The 20,952-nt window shown below is 37.8% G+C and overlaps 1 protein-coding gene across 5 annotated transcripts in view; it reads left to right on the forward strand.

Annotated features, from left to right (window-relative positions):
* PUM2 (pumilio RNA binding family member 2) overlaps positions 1-20,952 on the forward strand; it is a 106,724-nt gene that overhangs the window by 24,456 nt on the left and 61,316 nt on the right. For all 5 annotated transcript variants that reach the window (XM_084624744.1, XM_084624740.1, XM_084624741.1 and 2 more), the window contains one exon: positions 15,053-15,121. In XM_084624744.1, the coding sequence (XP_084480870.1) occupies positions 15,071-15,121 (51 nt within the window). In that variant the 5' untranslated portion in view covers positions 15,053-15,070. The remainder of the gene's footprint in view (positions 1-15,052; positions 15,122-20,952) is intronic.

The raw sequence follows: 20,952 nt of genomic DNA on the forward strand, positions 1-20,952 counted from the left end.
CGACTAAAGGACCCGCCACCGAAGAGCCGGAGCAAGTGAAGGAACCGGTTCTTCAGCTTTTGGCAGCTCATCACTGGGTCTAGGTGCTACAATAATACAAATAATAATGCTCATTGTTTCCTGGAAATTCTGTTTAATCTACCATAACATTCCTCAACCCTATACTTAAAGCAAGATGTCTGAGAATTCTGCTTTCTAGGTCAGCGTTAAGTAGTAAGTCCGTCACTATATGCTAACAATTAACCCTGCCACGTTTTTGCAAGTTTTCCTGAAAAAAGAAGTTTTTTCTTGAAAACATTTTCCTTGTAAATGTTTCAAGGTTAGTTTTGTTTGCTAGGTCTTCTATGTGTCTGGTTCTCTGGTGCTCAACTTTTCATTTTCATATTCGGTATCTAAAGAAAATACTCTTTGGAAATATTCTTTCTGTTCAGACTCGGAAAATGTACACCACTGTGTAATAATCATCTTGTCTTCAGGCTGCGATTTTTAACTGTTACATTTTAAGCATAGAGTACAAGAGAGTTCCATATAAAATGTATTTAATATTTTCTGTTTAGGCTGTTGCCTATATATTTGTGTAACATGGTGCAATAAATACATAAACATACTAAGTCATTAGTTCTCAGCCTTTTTCATGCTTGGACCCTCCTACCATATAACCAGAATGTAGTGGGGACCTGCCTTTCCTTCAGCTGTATGGGAAAGATATAGAGGTTGCATCCCATCCCCATGGTGCCTGTTCTTGACCCCCAGGTTAAAGAGCTTTTGTGCTAAATAGTATGGTAAATGCATATGTTTATTGTAAGTGACCAAAATCTTCCAGTGTACTGTTGAATAATGTAGCTGGTCTTCACTGTGTGCATGTGTATGTGTATATATTGAAATATTTATTTATGATCATGTGTAAATGCTTCACAGATTCAGTGAGTGTTGTAAAGCTCATTCTTGAGCTGATGAAATGCCTTGTTGTGACTTGATTGGAACCAAGGGTCACTGGAAAAACAATAGCATTCTGGTTTGGATTTTTAACAGAATAAATGTATCTTCAGTAGCGTAAAGCATTGTTTTGTGTAATGGAATAGTTTGGTGCTGCAAATTTCTTTGCTCACTTCCCCCATGAGGATTTTTTTAAGAGCACTTAAATGTAATTGGGTTTTTTGGTTGTTGTTCATTGATAGACTTCTGATGACTATCTGATCTTCAAAGCAGTGACTGCCTCTTACTGTGTGTTTTTCACAGTGCTTAGCACAGTGGTTCTCAACTCTGGTCCACCGCTTGTTCAGGGAAAGTCCCTGGTGCGCCGGGCCGGTTTGTTTACCTGCCGCGTCCTCAGGTTCAGCCAATTGCAGCTCCCACTGTCCGTGGTTCACCACTCCAGGCCAATGGGGGCTGCAGGAAGGGCGGCCAGCACATCCCTCAGCCCACGCCACTTTCTGCAGCCCCCATTGGCCTGGAGTGGCGAACTGCGGCCAGTGGGAGCCATGATCGGCCGAACCTGCGGACGCAGCAGGTAAACAAATTGGCCTGGTGCGCCAGGGGTTTTCCCTGAACAAGCAGTGGACCAGAGTTGAGAACCACTGGTTTAGCACAATGAGGGTGCAGTCTTTTTTGGAGCCCCTAGAGGCTACTGTAATACAAATAACAAAGAGGGAAGAGGAGGAGGTATGCATTGGTATTACTGGGAGACTGAGGTGGAATTGGGCTATACTGATTATGAATTAAGAACTAATAAATCACAGGAGTTAACTTGAAGTAGGATAGTGAGAAATAGGTCTCAAAAAACACATAGTGAATTACTTTCTCAAATATTTATGGTTTTAAATCCTTTTGTAAGTCTCCATTCAGTATTAAAATGATCAAGCAGACAAAACTATTTACACTATTCTGTCATGGTGAGCAGCAAAAATTGGCACCTTATTTCTGTATTACTTCCAAGCCCACAGTGTCTAAGACAATACCTCTTATTGTTCTGTTTTAACTCGTGGCCTATTTGTGGCAAGATACTAAGATTTAACTAGAGTTGTAGCTGTGTCTGTCCCAGGATATTAGAGAGGCAAGGTGAGTGAGTATCTTTCTCACCAACAGAAGTTGGTCTAGTAAGAGACAAGCTTTCGTGTGCTCTGTAAGCCACACTGTCTCTCTCAAACTTAACTAGAGGCAGAGTGTGTGATGTGTAGTATCTTAAAGTTTGAGAAAATTATGGGTGTGTTTTGATAGTTCTCTTAAATGGGCACTATCAACTTTGAAATGACACTTCCGTCTACATAGTTTTTATATCATTTTTTTTCCAGTTTTTCTGTTGGGTATTTTGACAGCACTTTGTATGGTGTTTGTTTTCACCATTTTCCCTGTGTCGTTAGTTTGCTTCCTTTTTTGTTTGTATACGTGGGGGTTTTTTTTGTTTTGTTTTTGGGGGGGGTGTTTCTATATACATCAGTAGCGGAGAGAACTGTTCGTTTAAAAAAAGTGTGTGTGTAGTTGTAAAATCACAAAAACTGGCAGGAGGACTCTGGCAGGTGGAGTACATAAAACTACTTCAAATTCATTTTTATGTATAAACTGGAAAGAAAATATTTGACCAGCTTTTCAGTTGACTGTTTCAAAACCAGAGTTTTGGTGAGGGGGGAGGGAGGGACTTCTCCTGCTTGCCCGTGGTAAGTTACATTGGTGTTAAGTAGTGAATTCTGCCCTGTTGATTTTCTTCAGAATAAGCAGCAGTCCTTCGATCATTGCTTCAAGCAGAGGTATCTGGTCAGCATCATGGTGATAAAAATGCTGTTTTTATAATCTGTTTTCAGAGTAAAACCATACTTGGCTAAATCACTTTGGTTCTAGAGCTGTGAAAAAGGCTATCTGAAATACAAGAACTATTTGTTGTGAATTGAATCTAAACAAAAAATAATGTATTATCAGTATTAACAAAATAAATATTTGACCTTCACTGAAAATGTGACTTGCCTTATGACTGTGTACAAATAAATGTGGATCATTCACAGCATGCATTTAAATAAGTCTTTCTGGAGCATATATGCATTTTATCTTGGTGTAAATCAGGACCCAATTATTAAAACTCTTGAATAGAGAGAGAGCTGGCTGTTTTTTAAACAGTATTAACATGTAATTACCAAGAGAAAATCCTCATATCTTAAGAAACATACAGTCCAACTATGTACATAACTGTCGTTGCATCAACAGTGACATTCTTCCCAATACAAAAGGTTCTAGATGATGTTTTTGTCTGATTTTTTTTTTTAAATTATTTGGTAAATTAAAGCCAAAACAACTATAGTATCAAAAAGGTGTCATGTTTGCATTTTACAAAACTCTGACATTTACCATCCCTGACCTTGTTTCACCCTTTTCTTCACTTTCCTTTGTAGATGTTTTAAATAAATGATTCCTAACAAAATAAGATGGAAAGTCGAAAAACATGCTAGGTTATGTGGACAAAAACATTAGGATATATGTCTAGTCATGTTTCAATACTACTGAGACCTTTGAAATTAAGAAAACATAATGTGATTGCTCTAAAATATGGTTTTAAACCATTTGCATGGAAGAGCCGTATATTATAGACAAGGCTGGTAACTGCTTTAGTGAAATTTGGCAGGAGGGTGACTTCTGTGTCAAGGGTGTACCTTTTGTGACCCTTGTGAAAATCTTCTCAAATCTGGCCAAGTTATAAGCCTTTGCAAAATTGTTTTGCAGATGCTCAGTAAATTTCTTTGATTTTTAGAAGCTAAGATTCTGTCCTCACTAAGCATGCTCCCTGCAGCCAATGGCTACAAGGGAGAAACCAGAATTTCCATCTAAATCCTGCTCCAGCTGTTGTGAGAAGGTTCTGGGCACTGAAGTTGAGAGCAGGGAGCCTGTCTCCAGTACTGTTGGTGACCCCCCCCCCCCCCTTGCTGGCACCTAAGCACCATGGAAGAGGAAGGCATCTGTTTTGAATGCAGGGGAAGAGTGAGGATGGAAAGGAGGAGATTGGGACATGATGTGTACTGAGACTGGCACTGGTTGAGCAAGGGGACTGTGACTTGGGATGGGGAGGCTGGGACTGGTTGAGCTGGGGGTAAGAAGGGAAGTTACAAAGTGACTGATAGAGGATGACAGCCTACTATTTTACTATGCGAACTGGTGCCAGAGTGGGACAAGACACACACACTTCGCTAGGGTGTTTCACAGACTGGGACTGGCTGAGCAAGGAGAATGGGTCTGACACAGAGAGCCAGGGGAGGGAGACAGGACAGGGACAGATTGGAGGGGATAGGTCAGAAAGGGTCAAATTTGGAGGGGGAGACAGGTAGAAGTTTGTGCTCACTAGAGCAGTGCTTCTCAAGCTATCTGATGTGGGGGACCGGCAAATTTTTTTCCAATGTGCGTGCAGACCGGCAGCCGATGGCTCACGGACCAGCACTGGTCCGCGGACCGCCACTTTGAGTAGCACTGCACTAGAGCACACTCCTAGAGCCTGGAATGGAACCCGAGATTCCTGGTCTATACTACAAATTTACATCTGTATAATTGTGTGCTCAGCGGAAAATTGTCATCCTCTGTCTACTATTTAGCTCTGTTATTTTGTAAGCTCAAATGTCAGAGGTCTGTGTGGTGGATCTGAAGGTTCCAACTCTGCTGCTGATCCATATGGGTGTCAGTATAATGCCACATGATGGAATTCCTTTTTCTTCAGTTGACTTTAAGAAACCTAGGAACTTGCACACAACTATATTAAAACAATATTATTAAGGTTGCCTGTGCAACCTGAAATCGGCACCCTTGTGTGTATGCGTTATGATTGTTTTTATTTACATGATCGCTTACTGTTTTTTTTTCCACAAGACTCCTGCCTTATTCATTGCACAGGATGGATCTGCTGTGGGATGAGTCAGCATTGTATAGTGAAGGAGACTGCTGTTTGTATGGCCCAGGGATCATTTGTTGCTGAAGTTGGAAAGTTTGTAGTGCATAGATAGGGGATTACAGGAAGAGAGAAGATGGTTGCGGGAGTTGAATGCTGCCCTTGACAGTTGGATTCTATGCCATGTAGTTCTTATGTGATTCTTGACAAGTCTCTTAAGCCACAGTTTCTGCAAGTGGTCACTAATTGTGTGTTCCTCCTTTTCTGGATTCCTGACTTGATATGCTGGGGTCTGTTATGTAGAAGTGCTGCAAGCTGAAGTCAGTGGAAGCTGTGCTTTGAACATGTAAGTGCTCTGTAATGAATGGTAAATCTGAAAAATCGTGTTTTAGTCATCTCGGATTGGGCACCCAAAAGTAGTGGGAAATGTTGACCTTAATATCTCTCTGCCCCAGTTACCCATTTGTGAAATGGGGATCTCATCACAACAGCTCTGTGAGGTGACAGGGTGAAAATAAATGGTTTGTGAAGCACTCAGATTCTGTAGGGATGAGTGCTGTAGAAAAGCCCATGAGGAAATTAATAATTCTGTTTCAAAGCAGGGTTTGAATAGTGTGCTGTAAATAAGATGTGGGGCCCCCAATAAGCAATGAGAAGAAAAAAATATTGAATAGCTTGTTACTATGTGAGCACAGTTCCAATCTGTACCCTGAATGAGGCAGGGGTCCTGGGGACAAAATAGCGTGTGATGATGTAATATAAAACTGTATCATAATGCATACACATGGGGGCTGAATTAAGATTAATTCTGGTATTTCCTGACTTGAGTGCTTGACTTTGCAACCTTAATGATGATCTTTTAGCATCGGTTTGGGGGTTTTTGGTTTAATATTTATTATGTGATTTGCAGCGTGTGTGTTTGAGATCGCAAGCGTATATCTTGAAGTCTGTTTTTGAGTTTATAAATGGATTGTCTGAGTTCTGTCTCTGCAGGTGACTCAGTCTCATCCACTCAGATTAAAGAGGCAATCCAAGATATTTCATAAGAACTCCTTTTGTGCCATGATCTGACTGTGACTAATGCAAATCCATTAATTATGTGTGTTGCTCAACTGGAAAGAAACAGAATGATTACATCTGTTTTTTGTTTTTGTAATTTGCCAGTTGTAACCTGTGTTCTTCTGAATAAGTAAAACAGAAAAGGAAAGGGCACGTCCTGTAACTTTGTGAACTGTTCAACATATGCAGTTGGAATTCTTGTCTTTCTCGTGTTGCGCAAATTATTTTGGGGAAATAACCTAACTACTGGAAATCTCAGTATTTAATTATGTAAATTAAAATTTTGTTAGTATTATATGGTTTTGCTGACTTGTAGAATAGATATGAAATTGCAGAGGGGTTGATCTTAAGATTCCCTGTATCATTTTTAATATAATGTAAATATCTCTAACTTATTGCTAGATGCTTCACATTAATGCACTTTTCTTCACAGCCAAAAATGTCCAAATTATTGCCATGTTTAATCTGCAGTATTACTATGGATAGTTAGGAAAACCCTAGTTCAGAAAGCATTTAAGATTGAGGAGTTACTATAAACTAATAAGAGAACCATATTTGGTGATGTAGGTATCAACTGTACCCACCTAAAACACTATAATACATGCAGAGAATGTTTTCTCTTGATAATGATATATTCTAGGAGAGAGACACTGTAAACTCTAGGTTTTGCAAATAAGGTTTATGATTTTACTTTTTAAAGTTTCAAGTTTTAAGGGGAAGTGAAGGGTTTCTCTGCATTAGTGTCTGAGTGAGCGTGATTTTTTTTAATGCTTCCAGCTCAAAACAGCCATGATAATTCCAATGATTAGTTTTGTTTGGGTATTATATAAATTACCGACACAAATTTAGTTTATATGCTTGGATTGCTAAAAATAATTCAGGTTCCTAATATGACCCCATAGGGTTGGTCTGTTGTCCTTTTAACTGTTGTATAGTTTTTGTCATTAGGAATACCATCACCTAGGTTTTTATCCTGTGACCTAAACTAGGGAAATCTTAATTAGGATAACTCTCTGCCATGCCACTTAGAGGAAAATATCTTGCAATTAAGATTTCAAAGGTAACTCAACATTTTCTACAACATTTCATTGATGGTTTGGGGCTCTATATTTGTATGTGTAGTTTTTTGTTGTATGTCTGGTTTTTATATTTTGATCACATGAAGACATATTAGGGAAAACAAGTGAAATTTTAAATGTTTTCACTTATAGCAAGACAACTCTAGCTGTGTTCAAAGTAAAATCAAATTTTAAGTGAATAGGGGAAGACCGATTCAAAGCCCACCCCCCAAATTAAAAAAGCTGCTAGTGTTCCTACTGAAGTTCTGTTTCTGTTGGAGGGATAACTGAATTTGTAGCACATTATTAATACAAACTGGCATTTATGAAGAGAAATTGTACTCCTTGGTCTACATACATGACTTCAGGTGGGGAACGATGCCTTTGGGATTTAGTATTAGGCTTTGTAATCCAATACTTCTGACTTTTAAACACAGAGTAGTCCTTTTCTACTATAAACCTCAATTCCAGTCATTAGCGTACTATACTGGAAATTTAGACAGGACTCATTGAAAGCCATCATCTTGTGATTGTGTTTAGTGATGCAAGTGTCACTCACATGTAACATATAACCCTGAGAGATTTGTGTAGACAATCAGTTGCCTTATTTACAGAGATGTGATCGTGACAATATAGGTGAAGTTGATTTTCCATATCACAAAGTGACTTTTTTAAGCTGCCTTGTAATGATATTTAAAAATGTTCCTTTTCTTTGGTCGTTACTCTTTGTTAGCTACATATCAAAGCTGTGAAATCAGGTATATACTCTAGTCAAATATGGAGTTTTTTTTCTTCTCTAAGGCAGTTTGATTTTAGATAATCTACTGAAAGACAGCCATGATGGAAGGCAGTGTGATATGAGTACAAATATTGTAGCAAATAGGTTTCTATCTATTCAAACGATAACAGGGATATCCATAGTAGATCAAACTGGTGATCCAGTGAGCCTAGTTTTCTGTCCCAACAGTAGCCAATAACCTATTTAGAAGAAAGTTCAAGAAAATCTGTAGCAAAAGGTATTTGTGGGTTAACCTGTCCCAACAGGAAGTTTCCTGTTATCTGTTGGTAATTAGGTTGTAGTATGCCCTGAAGTGAGAGGGCTTATGTATCTTCCAAAATTCATTTGTTTTAATAGTTGCCATTGTGACCCAAGATAATCTTGTTAACCATCTAAATGTCTGTTCCTTTTCAAATCCATGTATAAGTACCATGAGCTAATTGTGTATTTTGTGGGGAAAATATTACTTCATACCTGTTTTGGATTTGCCACCTTTTACTTTCCTCAGCTATTCCCTTATTCTTGTAATTGTGAAAGGAAATTTACATTCTACTTTGTCTGTACTATTCATTATTTTGTATACTCTTTTATGTTCTCTTATTCATCTCTTCTAAGGTAAACAATCCCAGTCTTTTCAATCTCATTTCATATGAGAGTTAGTCATTCTCTTGGTCATTCTTGTTTCCCGTCACTAAACTTCTAATTTTGTTTTATCATTTCTGTGATATACTTTCCAGTGGTATCATCACAACTGAACATATATTCCTTATGAGGATGTATCATTGATTTATATAAGGGCAGAATTTCTGTAGTATTCTCAGTCCCGCTGTGTATCCACCCTGACATTTTGCTTCCTGCTCTTTGAGCAGAGGTCTCCATTGAACTGCTCACAGTGATGGGCAGGTCTAATTTCTGAGTTGATGCGATTGATTTAGAACTCAGTAAGGTTTCTGAGTATATCAGAAATTCCCTTCAGTGTGCATTGCTTTGAATTTATCAGCAATGAATTTCATCTGCCATCATATTGCTCAGTCTCCTGGCTTGGTTTGTCTCTTGGCTGTCAGTCTTCTCTGGTCTTGACTTAAATAACTTTCAGAGTAACAGCCGTGTTAGTCTGTATTCGCAAAAAGAAAAGGAGTACTTGTGGCACCTTAGAGACTAACCAATTTATTTGAGCATAAGCTTTTGTGAGCTACAGCTTACTTCATTGGATGCATACTGTGGCAAGTGTAGAAGATCTTTTCATATACACACAAAGCATGAAAAAATACCTCCTCCCACCCCACTCTCCTGCTGCTAATAGCTTATCTAAAGTGATCACTCTCCTTACAATGTGTATGATAATCAAGGTGGGCCATTTCCAGCACAAATCCTGGATTTGTGATGGAAATGGCCCACCTTGATTATCATACACATTGTAAGGAGAGTGATCACTTTAGATAAGCTATTACCAGCAGGAGAGTGGGGTGAGAGGAGGTATTGTTTCATGGTCTCTGTGTATATAAAAAGATCTTTACACTTTCCACAGTATGCATCCGATGAAGTGAGCTGTAGCTCACGAAAGCTTATGCTCAAATAAATTGGTTAGTCTCTAAGGTGCCACAAGTACTCCTTTTCTTTTTAAATAACTTTGTCATCTGTAAACTTTGCCACCTCACTGCTCATCTCTTTTTCCAGATTATGAATAAATATATTTGACACCGGTTCTTGCATGGAACCTTGTGGCACCCCACACTTAGTAAAAATTAACTGTCCATCCTGCATTTTGTGTCTTTTAGCCAGTTTTTGATAAACGACAGTACTGCTTAGTTTCTTCAGTTGCCTCTTATGAGGGACTTAGACAAATGCCTCATGAAAATGTAAATAAATTGTCTGTTCTCCTTTATCCATTGTTTTATTAACACATTCAAAACATTCTAATTAGGGAGGTATGAGTTTCCTTTGCAGAAGCCATTCTGGTTGAACCCTATCATCTCATGGTCTCGTAGTTGTTCTGAAATATTTTAATACTTCCATACTGGGTAAATGGAATAAAGTTACTGGTCTGTATTTCTCTGAGTCACTCTTAGTGCCTTTTTTAATGTAAGTACACATTTGCTATTGTCCAGTCCTTGGATATGGCATAGAATATGCCTGTGTGTTGTGGATAAGGCATCAAGAAAGGGGGAGGTTTAAAGATGGAGTGAGGTAAAGTAGGACCAATGAAGTTGGTCGCTAAGGGTACATCTACACTGCGATTTAAAAAAAAAAAAAAAAAAAACCTTTTATACCAAGTCTCAGAGCTAACATCAGCTGACTTAGGTTTGCGGGGCTCGAGCTGCAGGGCTGTACAATTCCAGTGTAAATGTTTGGGGTCTCCAAGCCGAATGTCTGCCATGAAATTTTATAGCCCCGCAAGCCTGAGTCAGCTGACCTGGGCCAGTCGCGGCCATGCCACAGGCGTTTTATTGCAGTGTAGACGTACAGTAAGGGTGGATGGGGTAAGGGAGAGGTTGAAAGTGAAAAGTAAAAAGGCAGGTGTAATGGAGACTGTATTTTTTGTGTGGTGAACTGAATTAATTATTCTAAAAATTGCTTACCAAGTTCATGACCAAATACCTCTTGAAATTGTTAATACTTAAAATTTGGAGCTGGAACTCCTAACAGAGTATGGAAGTGAGTGGACGTATAGTTTGTTGATTCCATGTGCATCTACATGATAGGCGTTTAAGATACGGTGTGTTTGTGTGTCTAATGTCTTTTTGGTTTTTTTTTGGTTTTTGTTTTGTTTTGTTTGCTTTTCTATTTCAGTGGGTGGGATGAAATATTGGTAACCTCAGATAATGCTGTAGGTTAACAATAAGAGTTATCTTTTTGTGACAGTTTAAGATCAGTTAGGTAGAGACTTAATCATATCTATTCCTCGATCAAAAATGTTACAACAGACCAAACGGCAAAGCTCTAACCTAATACCTTTTAATGAACTTTCTAAGGTAGGAACCTATCTTCAGTGAGTAAATAGTCAGGACTTCGATAAAAAGCCTTTACATTCACCTTTATCAGTACCAGAATTCAAACATACTTTCTTGCATTGGTTATTAACACAGTGATATTAACACAGTACAGGTGAGCAGTCTTGAGACACTTGATATACAGTAGCAGAGGGGGAAAAAACATACTTTGGAAGAGTTTTGACAAAGTCAAGGAAGACATTACAACACTTTTTTAATTTACACATGAATATATTTTAAAACTAAAGTGGATATATTCTGTTTTGTTTGCTTATTTTATCCTACATGGATTTATTTTATTGTCAAAAATTTATACATACTTTTCAGGGAATGTGCCGTGTCTGGGGAATGTGTCATAGGTAGATAGTCTCAACTTCTGTGTATATTTTGTTTTTTATTGGAGTATTTACCAGATTCTGACATCTGAAGTGAGTTATCTATATTAAATATTGGGACTAGTGCTAGCACCTAATGCCAAAGCATTTGGATGGTGGAAGAGAATACTCAACAAAATAATTTTAGGGGGAAAGATAAACAAAAGGCAAATATGTTCAACCAGAAACAGGGCCTTTCCAGCTACAGAAAAGATTTACTATTTCCGGAAGCGCTAGTTGAGTTGTCAGGGTGGCCTGCACAAAGGTGAGAAAATGCAAAGCAAAGCACCTTGCTTTGAAAATGTTGCTTTTTTTTTTTTTTCCTTTTGTGTGTGGGAGTTTGTCTACTTAGACTTCTAAAATGAACTACACCTCATTTTTTACATTTCAAACAGTTGGATCTTTTGATTTTCCAAATTATTGATGTCTAAACTAATTAACTAAATATGACATTAATTAATGAGAGGCTTTGCTGTAGAGTTAACAGCACAAGTTTGTTTAACGCTATAATAATAATATAATAACGCTGTGCTATAATAAATGTTCGTGCAAAACAATGGCTGTCTACACTATGAGCTATTGGTGTGATTCCCCTGCTCGTGTACAGGTACTTGTGCTAGCTCTCGTCCAGCTAGTGCAAGTATAAATACGGCAGTGTTGCCACGGTAGCCTGGGTAGCAGCAGCAGAGGCAGAGCTGAGCCATGCCGAGTATAAAGCTGCCTAACCCTGTGGGTATGTACTCCACGCAGCTCCGTGGCCTTTGCTGCCACTACGCTTGCTACTGGGGCAACACGTCTTCTAATTATATTCACGCCGGCTCGACAAGAGCTAGTGGGAGTGCGTACGCAAGCAGGGGAATCACATTCCTGACTCTTACTGTACATTTAGCCTAAGTAGTAACTGAAAACTGACACAATAGTTTTGAACTCAACTGAAAACTTTGAAAAGTGCTTGGGGAAGTAAGTTAGTCAAAGGCAAAATAATTAAGAGAAGGCACCCGTTTCTCAGTAGTTCATAAATTATTACAAATGATGGGGAAATATATATCTGGAACTAAGTATTTGACAGTGTTTTTAAATTCTAAAGAAATTTAAAAAACTCTGTACTGAAAGATCTTTTAATTAGGTTGCACCAAAGGAATAAGGCATTTTAAATTAATTAGCTAAACATTATTTCTGAATCAGAGGAACCGGGCAGGGACTGTCTTTTTGTTCTGTGTTTGTACAGTGTCTATTACAGTAGAGTCCTGGTCTATGACTAGGGCCTCTAGGTACTATGGTAATACAAGTAATAGGCAATGCTAGTCAGAACTGCTTGGCTGCTTATATGATTCCAGCCAACATGTTTTCCTTTTGGTGCTGTAGATTTCCTTAATGAATTCTGGAATTCAGTGAAGAAGTAGGAAAATTTTGGTAGGCAAGACACAAGGAAATCCAGTATCCTAGAGATTAGAGAATGCAGACCTTTTAAAACATCAGTGTTGCCTGCAGTGCTGTGGCAGTATTTTGTGTACTACTATTTCTGATGAGGGCATGTCTCCTGAAGGAGACACAAATGAAGGCTACACTCTTCTGGTAATAGTACAGTCTTGTAATAGTATTACTAATAGTAACAGTAATCATCTTTCAAATTTCATGCTTATGAGAATGGAACATGAGCAAAATGAAGTTCAGGGCAATGTATAGGATTGATCTACAGCCATAGAGACCTCCAGTTCCTCAGATTTGTTTGTTAAAATATGTAAGAACTAAATACATAGGTTACTATGTTGTTACTCTTTTGCTCTTTTTGTAGGGCTCTGGAGGACTGTGTGACTGTAATTTTAAGGTATTTTTATGTTGAAAACTGGGTAGGTGTGGCAATGTACACTTAATCTTTTGCAGCAAAATAAAAAATACAAAAAAAATTTAATGACTTACAAATGTGGCTAATTGTTAGACAGTGACTTAAACAACATTTGTGTTGAATGAATGTAGATTAACGAATTTGCTGTAGATTGTTTGAAAAGTGCTAATTGAACAAAACCACGTTCTTGAGGATGAAATTATGTATATATCAAGTTTCTTTTTTTCTTTCAATAGTAAGTTGCAAAGTAATAGTGAAGTGGTTCACAGTATTATATATAAAAGTCTTCCATTGTTTTGTTATGAACATCTCTGCAGGTAAATTCAGTCATTAGAAATTTAGAATATCCAAATTCAGAAGTGTGTTCCAAAACTGAAATTGTGTAGTTTCATTCTTTCCCCAAAAATCTCATTTTCCCCACACAAGGATTTTTCATCGCTTCCCTGAGCTTTTCAAATAAAAGTTTATCTTTATTTAGATAGATTACTAATCTGCTGTTGATTTTGCTCAAGCCTAAAATTTGTTCTTAGACATTTTTATAGGAGCATAATGTTGTCTGTCTTCAGTTTCATTGATACAATCACAAAAAATCAACCTAATTGACTTAAATGCCCAGTTTTCTAGTATGGGGGAAAGAAAGTTTGTATTTAGGTTGCTCTTTCAATAATTCAGCTCAAAACTAAGTATTCTGCTAGTGCTGGTTGAATACATGGAGTGTTCACTGGGGATGGAAATGAATTAAAATAACCAAAATCATATTCTTCATGAAGAAGTGTTCTTTTATAACTTTGTTAAGCATTTGCTTCAGAAAGATTAACTATGTACTAATATGCTGACTTCCGAGGTTTAATAGTTTGTAGTTTAATATGTTCAGTAATGACATCTTGAGAGGACTGAGTTTTAGCAATGGAAATTGCCAAGAAATCAACACTGCTCCTAGGGTTACCAGATAGCAACTGGGGGGAGGGGTACAGGGTAATAAACACCTATATAAGAAAAAGTCCCAAAAAACAGGACTGTCCCTTTAAAAACTGGACATCTGGTCACCCTAACTGCTGCTTAAATTCAGAATCCTAAATTTGCTACAAAAAACTTCCTGTTGGGGAATTTATAAAACTGCAAGTTTATCCAGTCTATCAACAGAAAGATAATGATCACATTTGCACATGCAATTTTGAGCATGTACAGGTTTTTTTCATGTTTTCATAAACAAGTTTATGAATGACCAGAAACCCTGATATGTGAAAGAAAAGAGCATTTGTATACCTTGTTAGATAAACAGCTGTTTATACAAATGCAATGTTTGTGCAGCGTCACTTACTGTGTATGGGGAAATGCAAATGCACATGCACAGCATTCCAGGAGCAACTAATTCCTTGGGATCCAACAGAGAACAACAAAAGTAAGGAAATTTGCATCTTCATCTTCCTCCAAAATTTTAGACTTCATAATGATTCTAAATCACTTCATTGCTGTGCCCTCTCATATTTTACAAACAATCCAATTGTAGTTTTACTTGTTCTTGTCCCCCTTCTTGTTCTAAGTTTTCCCTAGTTTTGAAAGTTCCTTTGAAGGCTATTCCTTAGAGGTGTGAGGTCAGTGTCTCTGATGGGAATAGGATAGACAGTAGTGATAGCTACTCGTGTGCACTCTCATGAGCTTTTCCATACCTTTGTCTACCCTCAAGTGTACTCAGTAACTTTGTGTGCAACAAATCATTTATTTTCCAAATTAATATATATACACCAATTATTAATTTCATTTATGCTTGTGTGTGGTTGCAGATAGGAAAATTACTCATTGTTTTCGTGGTAGTTGATGTGTACTGTAATTATAGTTTTTAAAATATTTGTCCTTAACACAATAATGCAAAACAAATTTTAACATGAAGCATTAAAGAACTGGTTGCAGTCTTTAAGTAGACTCATTTACCAAATCTGAGATTATAGACTGAGTAGCAAATTTTAAAACTTTAGAAACTATTTTTAAAAATCCAGTCAAATCATATCGGGGAATATATAATTGTATTTAAGACATATAATTCACTATCTAATAGATTGCTAATTGTCATTAATATTTTTTTCTTCAGGTTCGATCTGTGGATGAGATGAATCATGAGTTTCAAGCTCTTGCACTAGAATCTCGGGGAATGGGAGAGGTAAATATTTGTAGGTGATTAGAAAATCCTGTTGGAGGATTGGAAATTCTAATAAAATTTTGCTTGTTTCAATTCTTAGCTTGGTTAGTGAAGTTTTTTTGATCTGAGACAAACCAATTTTTCAGGCATCCAAAGACAACTTAGACACCACCTTAAATTTTGTAAATATTAACTCCAGTATCTAAGAACTATGATAAATGGAGCTATCACGTTAACATATTGGGCTTATCAGCTGTTAAGCTTGGGGAAGAAGAGCTGGCAATGTAAAGATTGTGGAAAATTCTCTGCTGTTGCTGCTTTCTAAGAAGTTATTTCCACTGACCTAAGCCCTCGGGTGTTGGGGCTTTTGCAGGATTCCTGGACCCAATGAAAAATAACAATTATAAACTGGCTGAAATTAGGGCAATTTATTATACCGTTAGTGGCATGGCTTCTTCAATGGACAGCCTTAGTGCTGATGGACTGGCGCATGTGCCATGTAAGGAGGAACAAAAGTTTCCTTCCAGAATGAGCAGTGCAATTTTAAAGAATTTGAAATACTCTGCTGGTTAAAAATAGCCCTTTCCTTCGCTCAAACTATAGTAACACCCACAGAGTGAGAGACTTTAAAAAGACTATTATAAAGTCTCTTAGGAAATTTAGAGAAATGCATACTGAAAGCTAGACTTCTCTACTTGCTAAGGATCTGACAGTTCTGCAGCTAGCAGAGTCCATGTACATCACGTTAATGAAGGACTACCTTGTCTCTTTGCTGACATAGTGGAGGTGAAATCTGAAAAAAGATGTTGATATACAGGGTAGCTTTAGGAGGTTATAGGAATCAGGTGTAAAGATCAAATCAAAAGTGATTGTCTCATTTAGACAATCCAGTGATAAATATGAGTTATTCAAATGGTATACAGGCCACTTGATAAAATATTCCTTATTTTTTGTCCACTGTATCAAACATATCATTAGGCTTGCTATTCTCAATCTCAATAAAGATTTATCCCATCTTAAAAAGATTGAATTTATTTTGAATCTTGTTTTCAAGTTTTTCTAGTTAAGTCTCCAAAAGTGACTGCAGCTTCAAATTCTGATGATATAGAGGCAACTGTGAGATATTTTGCAAGTATGCACCATGTATACTGTGATGTTTGTTATGCCAGATCACTTGAAGGCAATGCAAAGAAGTATGGTTTGGCTGTTTCCCATTTGGAATATATTGAGAAAACTGAGTCAAGGCAGATGTTACCTGGGCCAGGAGGCATTCTTAAGGAGATCAAGATAAACAAAATTGTGGATGCATTCTATTTTGTAATGACTTAATAACCAGTGCTATATGTAAACTGAAGCAGTCATGTTTCCTACATAGAATCATAGAATAACAGAGTTGGAAGGGACCTCTGGAGGCCATCTAGTCCAACGTCCTGCCCAGAGCAGGACCAATCCCAACTAAATCATCCCAGTGAGGGCTTTGTCAAGCCTGACCTTAAAAACCCCTAAGGAAGGGGATTCCACCACCTCCCTAGGTAACGCATTCCAGTGTTTCACCACCCTCGTAGTGAAAAAGTTTTTCCTAATATCCAACCTAAATCTCCCCCACTGCAACTTGAGACCATTACTCCTTGTCCTGTCATCTGCTATCACTGAGAATAGTCTAGATCCAATCTGCAGACACAAACTACATCAACTGCAATACTGATTTCAGTGTTCTGATTATATGGCTAAAAAAGTACAATATGGTTGTATACGAACTGACACATGCTAGATTACTTTACACAAGTATTGAGTGAGAAGAAAAAGAAGATAGCTCTTTGTAAACAATTGCTTTTAAAATTAAACTGAAATATCAAATCCACAACGAATGATAGTGCATCATACATGTAAAACAAACTTTTTAATTACTTACCTATCTGTCTTTCAAAATATTAGAGAAATGCCTTTTGACAATCAAAACAAACAATATTTCAACTTAATATGTTAGAGATAATTTTTGGGCTCTGATCTTTCCAGGAAAAGCATTATTCCTTGATGAGAAATTTGAAGTTTTAGCTGGTGAGCATTTTGTTTTTCCAAGGCTGATCTATAGTCTCTAAGCACCTTACAAACGCTAATGAAATAATCCTCTCAACCACATGAGGTAGGGTACATTCCAGGTACTTTATCCTAACTTATATGAAATGTTCCAAAGGGGCTTCTACCATTTCTTCAGGAGACTATTCCACATTTCTTGCTTTCAGGAAGTTTGCTGTGTTTTTCCTAGATTTCCCTTTTCTTAATTCTTTTACCCAAGTTACACATCATAGTACACCCTAGTTTTGTGGTGTGTTTTTGTTGGTTATTCCCTGAACTCCAATTTGTTTTCTTGGCACCAGACTGAACACAGTATTCCAGATGTGGTCTCATCAGAGCTATATCAAGAGCACATTCTCTTTTATTATGTGATTCTTCTGAATGTGGGAACTAAAAAATGGTGTCAGTTTTTTATGCCAGTTGTCACTGAACACCTTGGTATAATTTGTTTACTGTTTAACCAATGAACACATCGGGAAAAGTCAAGACATTAAGGGCTTGTCTACACTTGAAACACTACAGCTGCAGCATTGCTGTAGCACTTCAGTGTAAATGCAGCCTATACTGCTGGGAAGGGTTCTTGCATTGGCACAGGTAATCCACCTCCCTGAGAGGCAGTAGCTAGTTGGACAGAAGAATTCTTCCGTCAGCCTAGCGCCGTGTACACTGCAGGTTAGGTTGGCTTAACTACACTGCTCCGATGTTGATTTTTCACACTCCTGAGCAACATAGGTGGGTCAACCAAACTTTTTAGTGTAGACCAGGCCTAACTCTTTTGCACTTTTTGTAAAGTGTAGTGTTGTAATGCTCCTAGAACATGTGAATAGGTATACTTTTTAAAAAAATGTCCAGATAGTTTTTTCTTCCCAGTGAAGACATTGTTCCTGTTATGTTCTCTTGTTCTCACATATGCATTTTTCTGAATTGAATTTCATTTCCTGATCATATTCCTAATCCCCGTAGGTCAATTTATTTTTCTGTCTCTGCAGGGATTCAGCACTTCCCACTTCTACACTTAGCTCCAGAGCGATTGATCCAGCGGGTGGGGGGGGGGGTAGATTTAATTGGTGGGCTGTTAATTCTATCACTTGGAGTCTTTTAATGACATTTAAATGTCTTTCTGAAATATATGCTTGTGTTCAACCACAAGTTATTTGGTTAGAGGCAGGAATCACTAAGTGAAAGGCCTATTTTGCCTTTGCTTCTCTGTTATGCTGCAGAATGAATGACATGTCTGTCATAGACGTGCATACTGCTCTTTCAGGTACCACATAAGAAGTAACAGATGGCAGTTTGTTTGAGCTGTTCATGCCCTTAGCTAATCAGTAGCTAAATAACCACATTTTAATTGAGATGAACAACATGATGTATGCTTAGCTATCAGCAATTAGGAAGAACCAGGTCAGTCCCCCCTCCTTAGGGAAGATTAAACCCTCATAACTTGGGCAGGGAAAAATCTTACCTATGTACTTCCTTTCACTGTAGGCAAACTCAGTAGTGTTGTTAAATTGTCACAACATAAATGCACCAAAATGTAGCGTCTACCTGTTGGCATTGTCCCAGACAAATTATATCTTAAATACAATTATATATTCCCTGATATGATTTGACTGGATTTTTAAAAATAGTTTCTAAAGTTCAGTTTCTAAAACTCGTTGGCATTGTCCCAGACAAATTTAGGCAACCAAAGGTAGATCTGTTTGCATCCTAAAATCAGTTGTAAAACACCTTGTCACAGGGAGCAGCAGCCATGGACCTGCTATCCTAACCATTCCTGAAATACCTCTTTAATGCCTTTCCTGCATCCTCTCTTGTGGGTAGGACTCTGCAAAAGATAAAGGTTAGTCCTCTTTTGGTTCTTGAGCAAAGTAAGCTGTCATGGGGTAAGAGGGAAGGTCCTCTCATGGATTAGTAACTGGTTAAAAGATAGGAAACAAAGGGTAGGAATAAATGGTCAGTTTTCAGAATGTAGAGAGGTAAATAATGGTGTCTCCCAGGCATAACTAATGGTCCCAGTACTGCTCAACATATTCATAAACAATCTGGAAAAAGGGATAAACAGTGAGGTGGCAAAGTTGTGTCATCTGCAAATTACTCAAGATAGTTAAGTCCAAAGCTGACTGCAAAGAGTTACAAAGGGATCTCACAAAACTGGGTGACTGGGCAACAAAATGGAAGATGAAATTCAATGTTGATAAATACAAAGTAATGCACATTGAAAAACATAATCCCAACTATACATAAAAACCGATGAGGTCTAAATTAGCTGTTACCACTCAAGAAAGAGATCTTGGAGTCATTGTGAATAGTTCTCTGAAAACATCCACTCAATGTATTACTAACAGAATGTTGGATATCATTAGGAAAGGGATAGATAACAAGACAGAAAATATCATATTGCCTCTATATAAATCCATGGTATGCCCACATCTTGAATACTGCCTACAGATCTGGTTGCCTCATCTCAAAAAAGATATATTGGAATTGGGAAAGGTACAGAAAAGGGTAACACAAATGATTAGGGGGTATGGAAGAGCTATGAGCCTATGAGGAGAGATTAATAAAACTAGGACTTTTCATCTTGAAAAACAGACTACAGGGTATATGATAGAGGTCTACAAAATCATGACTGGTGTGGAGAAAATAAATAAGGAAGTGCTCTTTACTCCTTCTCATAACACAAGAATTAGGGGTCACCAAATGAAATTAATAGGCAGCAGATTTAAAATAACAAAAGGAAGTACTTCTTCACACAATGCCCAGTCAACCTGTGAAATCTTGGCCTTCACAACATCCTCCGGCAAAGATTAGACAGAGTTCAAAAAAGAACTAGATAAGTTCATGGAGAATAGGTCCATCAGTAGCTATTAGCCAGGATGGGCAAGGATACAAAATCATGTTCTGAAGTGTCCCTAGCTTCTGTTTGCCAGAAGCTGGGAGTGGGTGACATGGTGTGGATCACTTGATGATTACCTGTTCTGTTCATTCCCTCTGAAGAACCTGGCATTGGCCATTGTCGGAAGACAGCATACTGGACTAGATGGGCCATTGGTCTGACCCAGTATGGCTGTTCTTATGTTCTGGCTGCTCTTCTCGATGAGACACTCTACCAATAAACAATACTCCTGTGTTTTGCGGAAATCCTACACACTGTTTCAGGGATAAATAAATGTTGTTCCAATCTTTCCTCACTTGGACTTTCTGCCATACTTGTCTGACCTTCAGCTGGATAATGAAAGTTATATAGAAATAACCTCATTTAAGAGGACACAAAATAAACATGCTAGAAGTGCATGACAATTTGATGACCTGACCAGATTCTGATTTAATCTGCTCCATTCTTCCCATCAGTTTTTTGCTTTTGGTAGCTGTAATCTCAGCCAGAGAAATCTCTGAACTGAATGATCGTATTCGCACTTTCTATTGGAAGAGCCACTTTTTCTATAAACAACACACACACTTTTTTTATAGTTTTCATAAAATGGCTTTATTTCATTTCTGCCCTATCCTGGGATATCCAGAAGGAAAACAGTGGTGCCTTTACAGACATAGATACAGAGTTTAAAGCTAGATGGGACCATTAGTAGGCCTTTAAATTTCACTTAGTTACCCAGTATTGAGGTATCCTGCATGGTCCTCGATGTACTTCTCCATCCTCTGAGATCTAAATAGTTCAGAACTTTACAAACTTATAGAAGACATAGTGTTTTGACCCACATGAAAATCTATGATGTGGACACCTGGTGATTACTTTTTAAAATATACAAATAGAGAAA

The sequence above is a fragment of the Lepidochelys olivacea genome (assembly GCF_965140295.1).
Source record: "Lepidochelys olivacea isolate rLepOli2 genome assembly, chromosome: 3".
NCBI lineage: Eukaryota > Metazoa > Chordata > Testudines > Cheloniidae > Lepidochelys > Lepidochelys olivacea.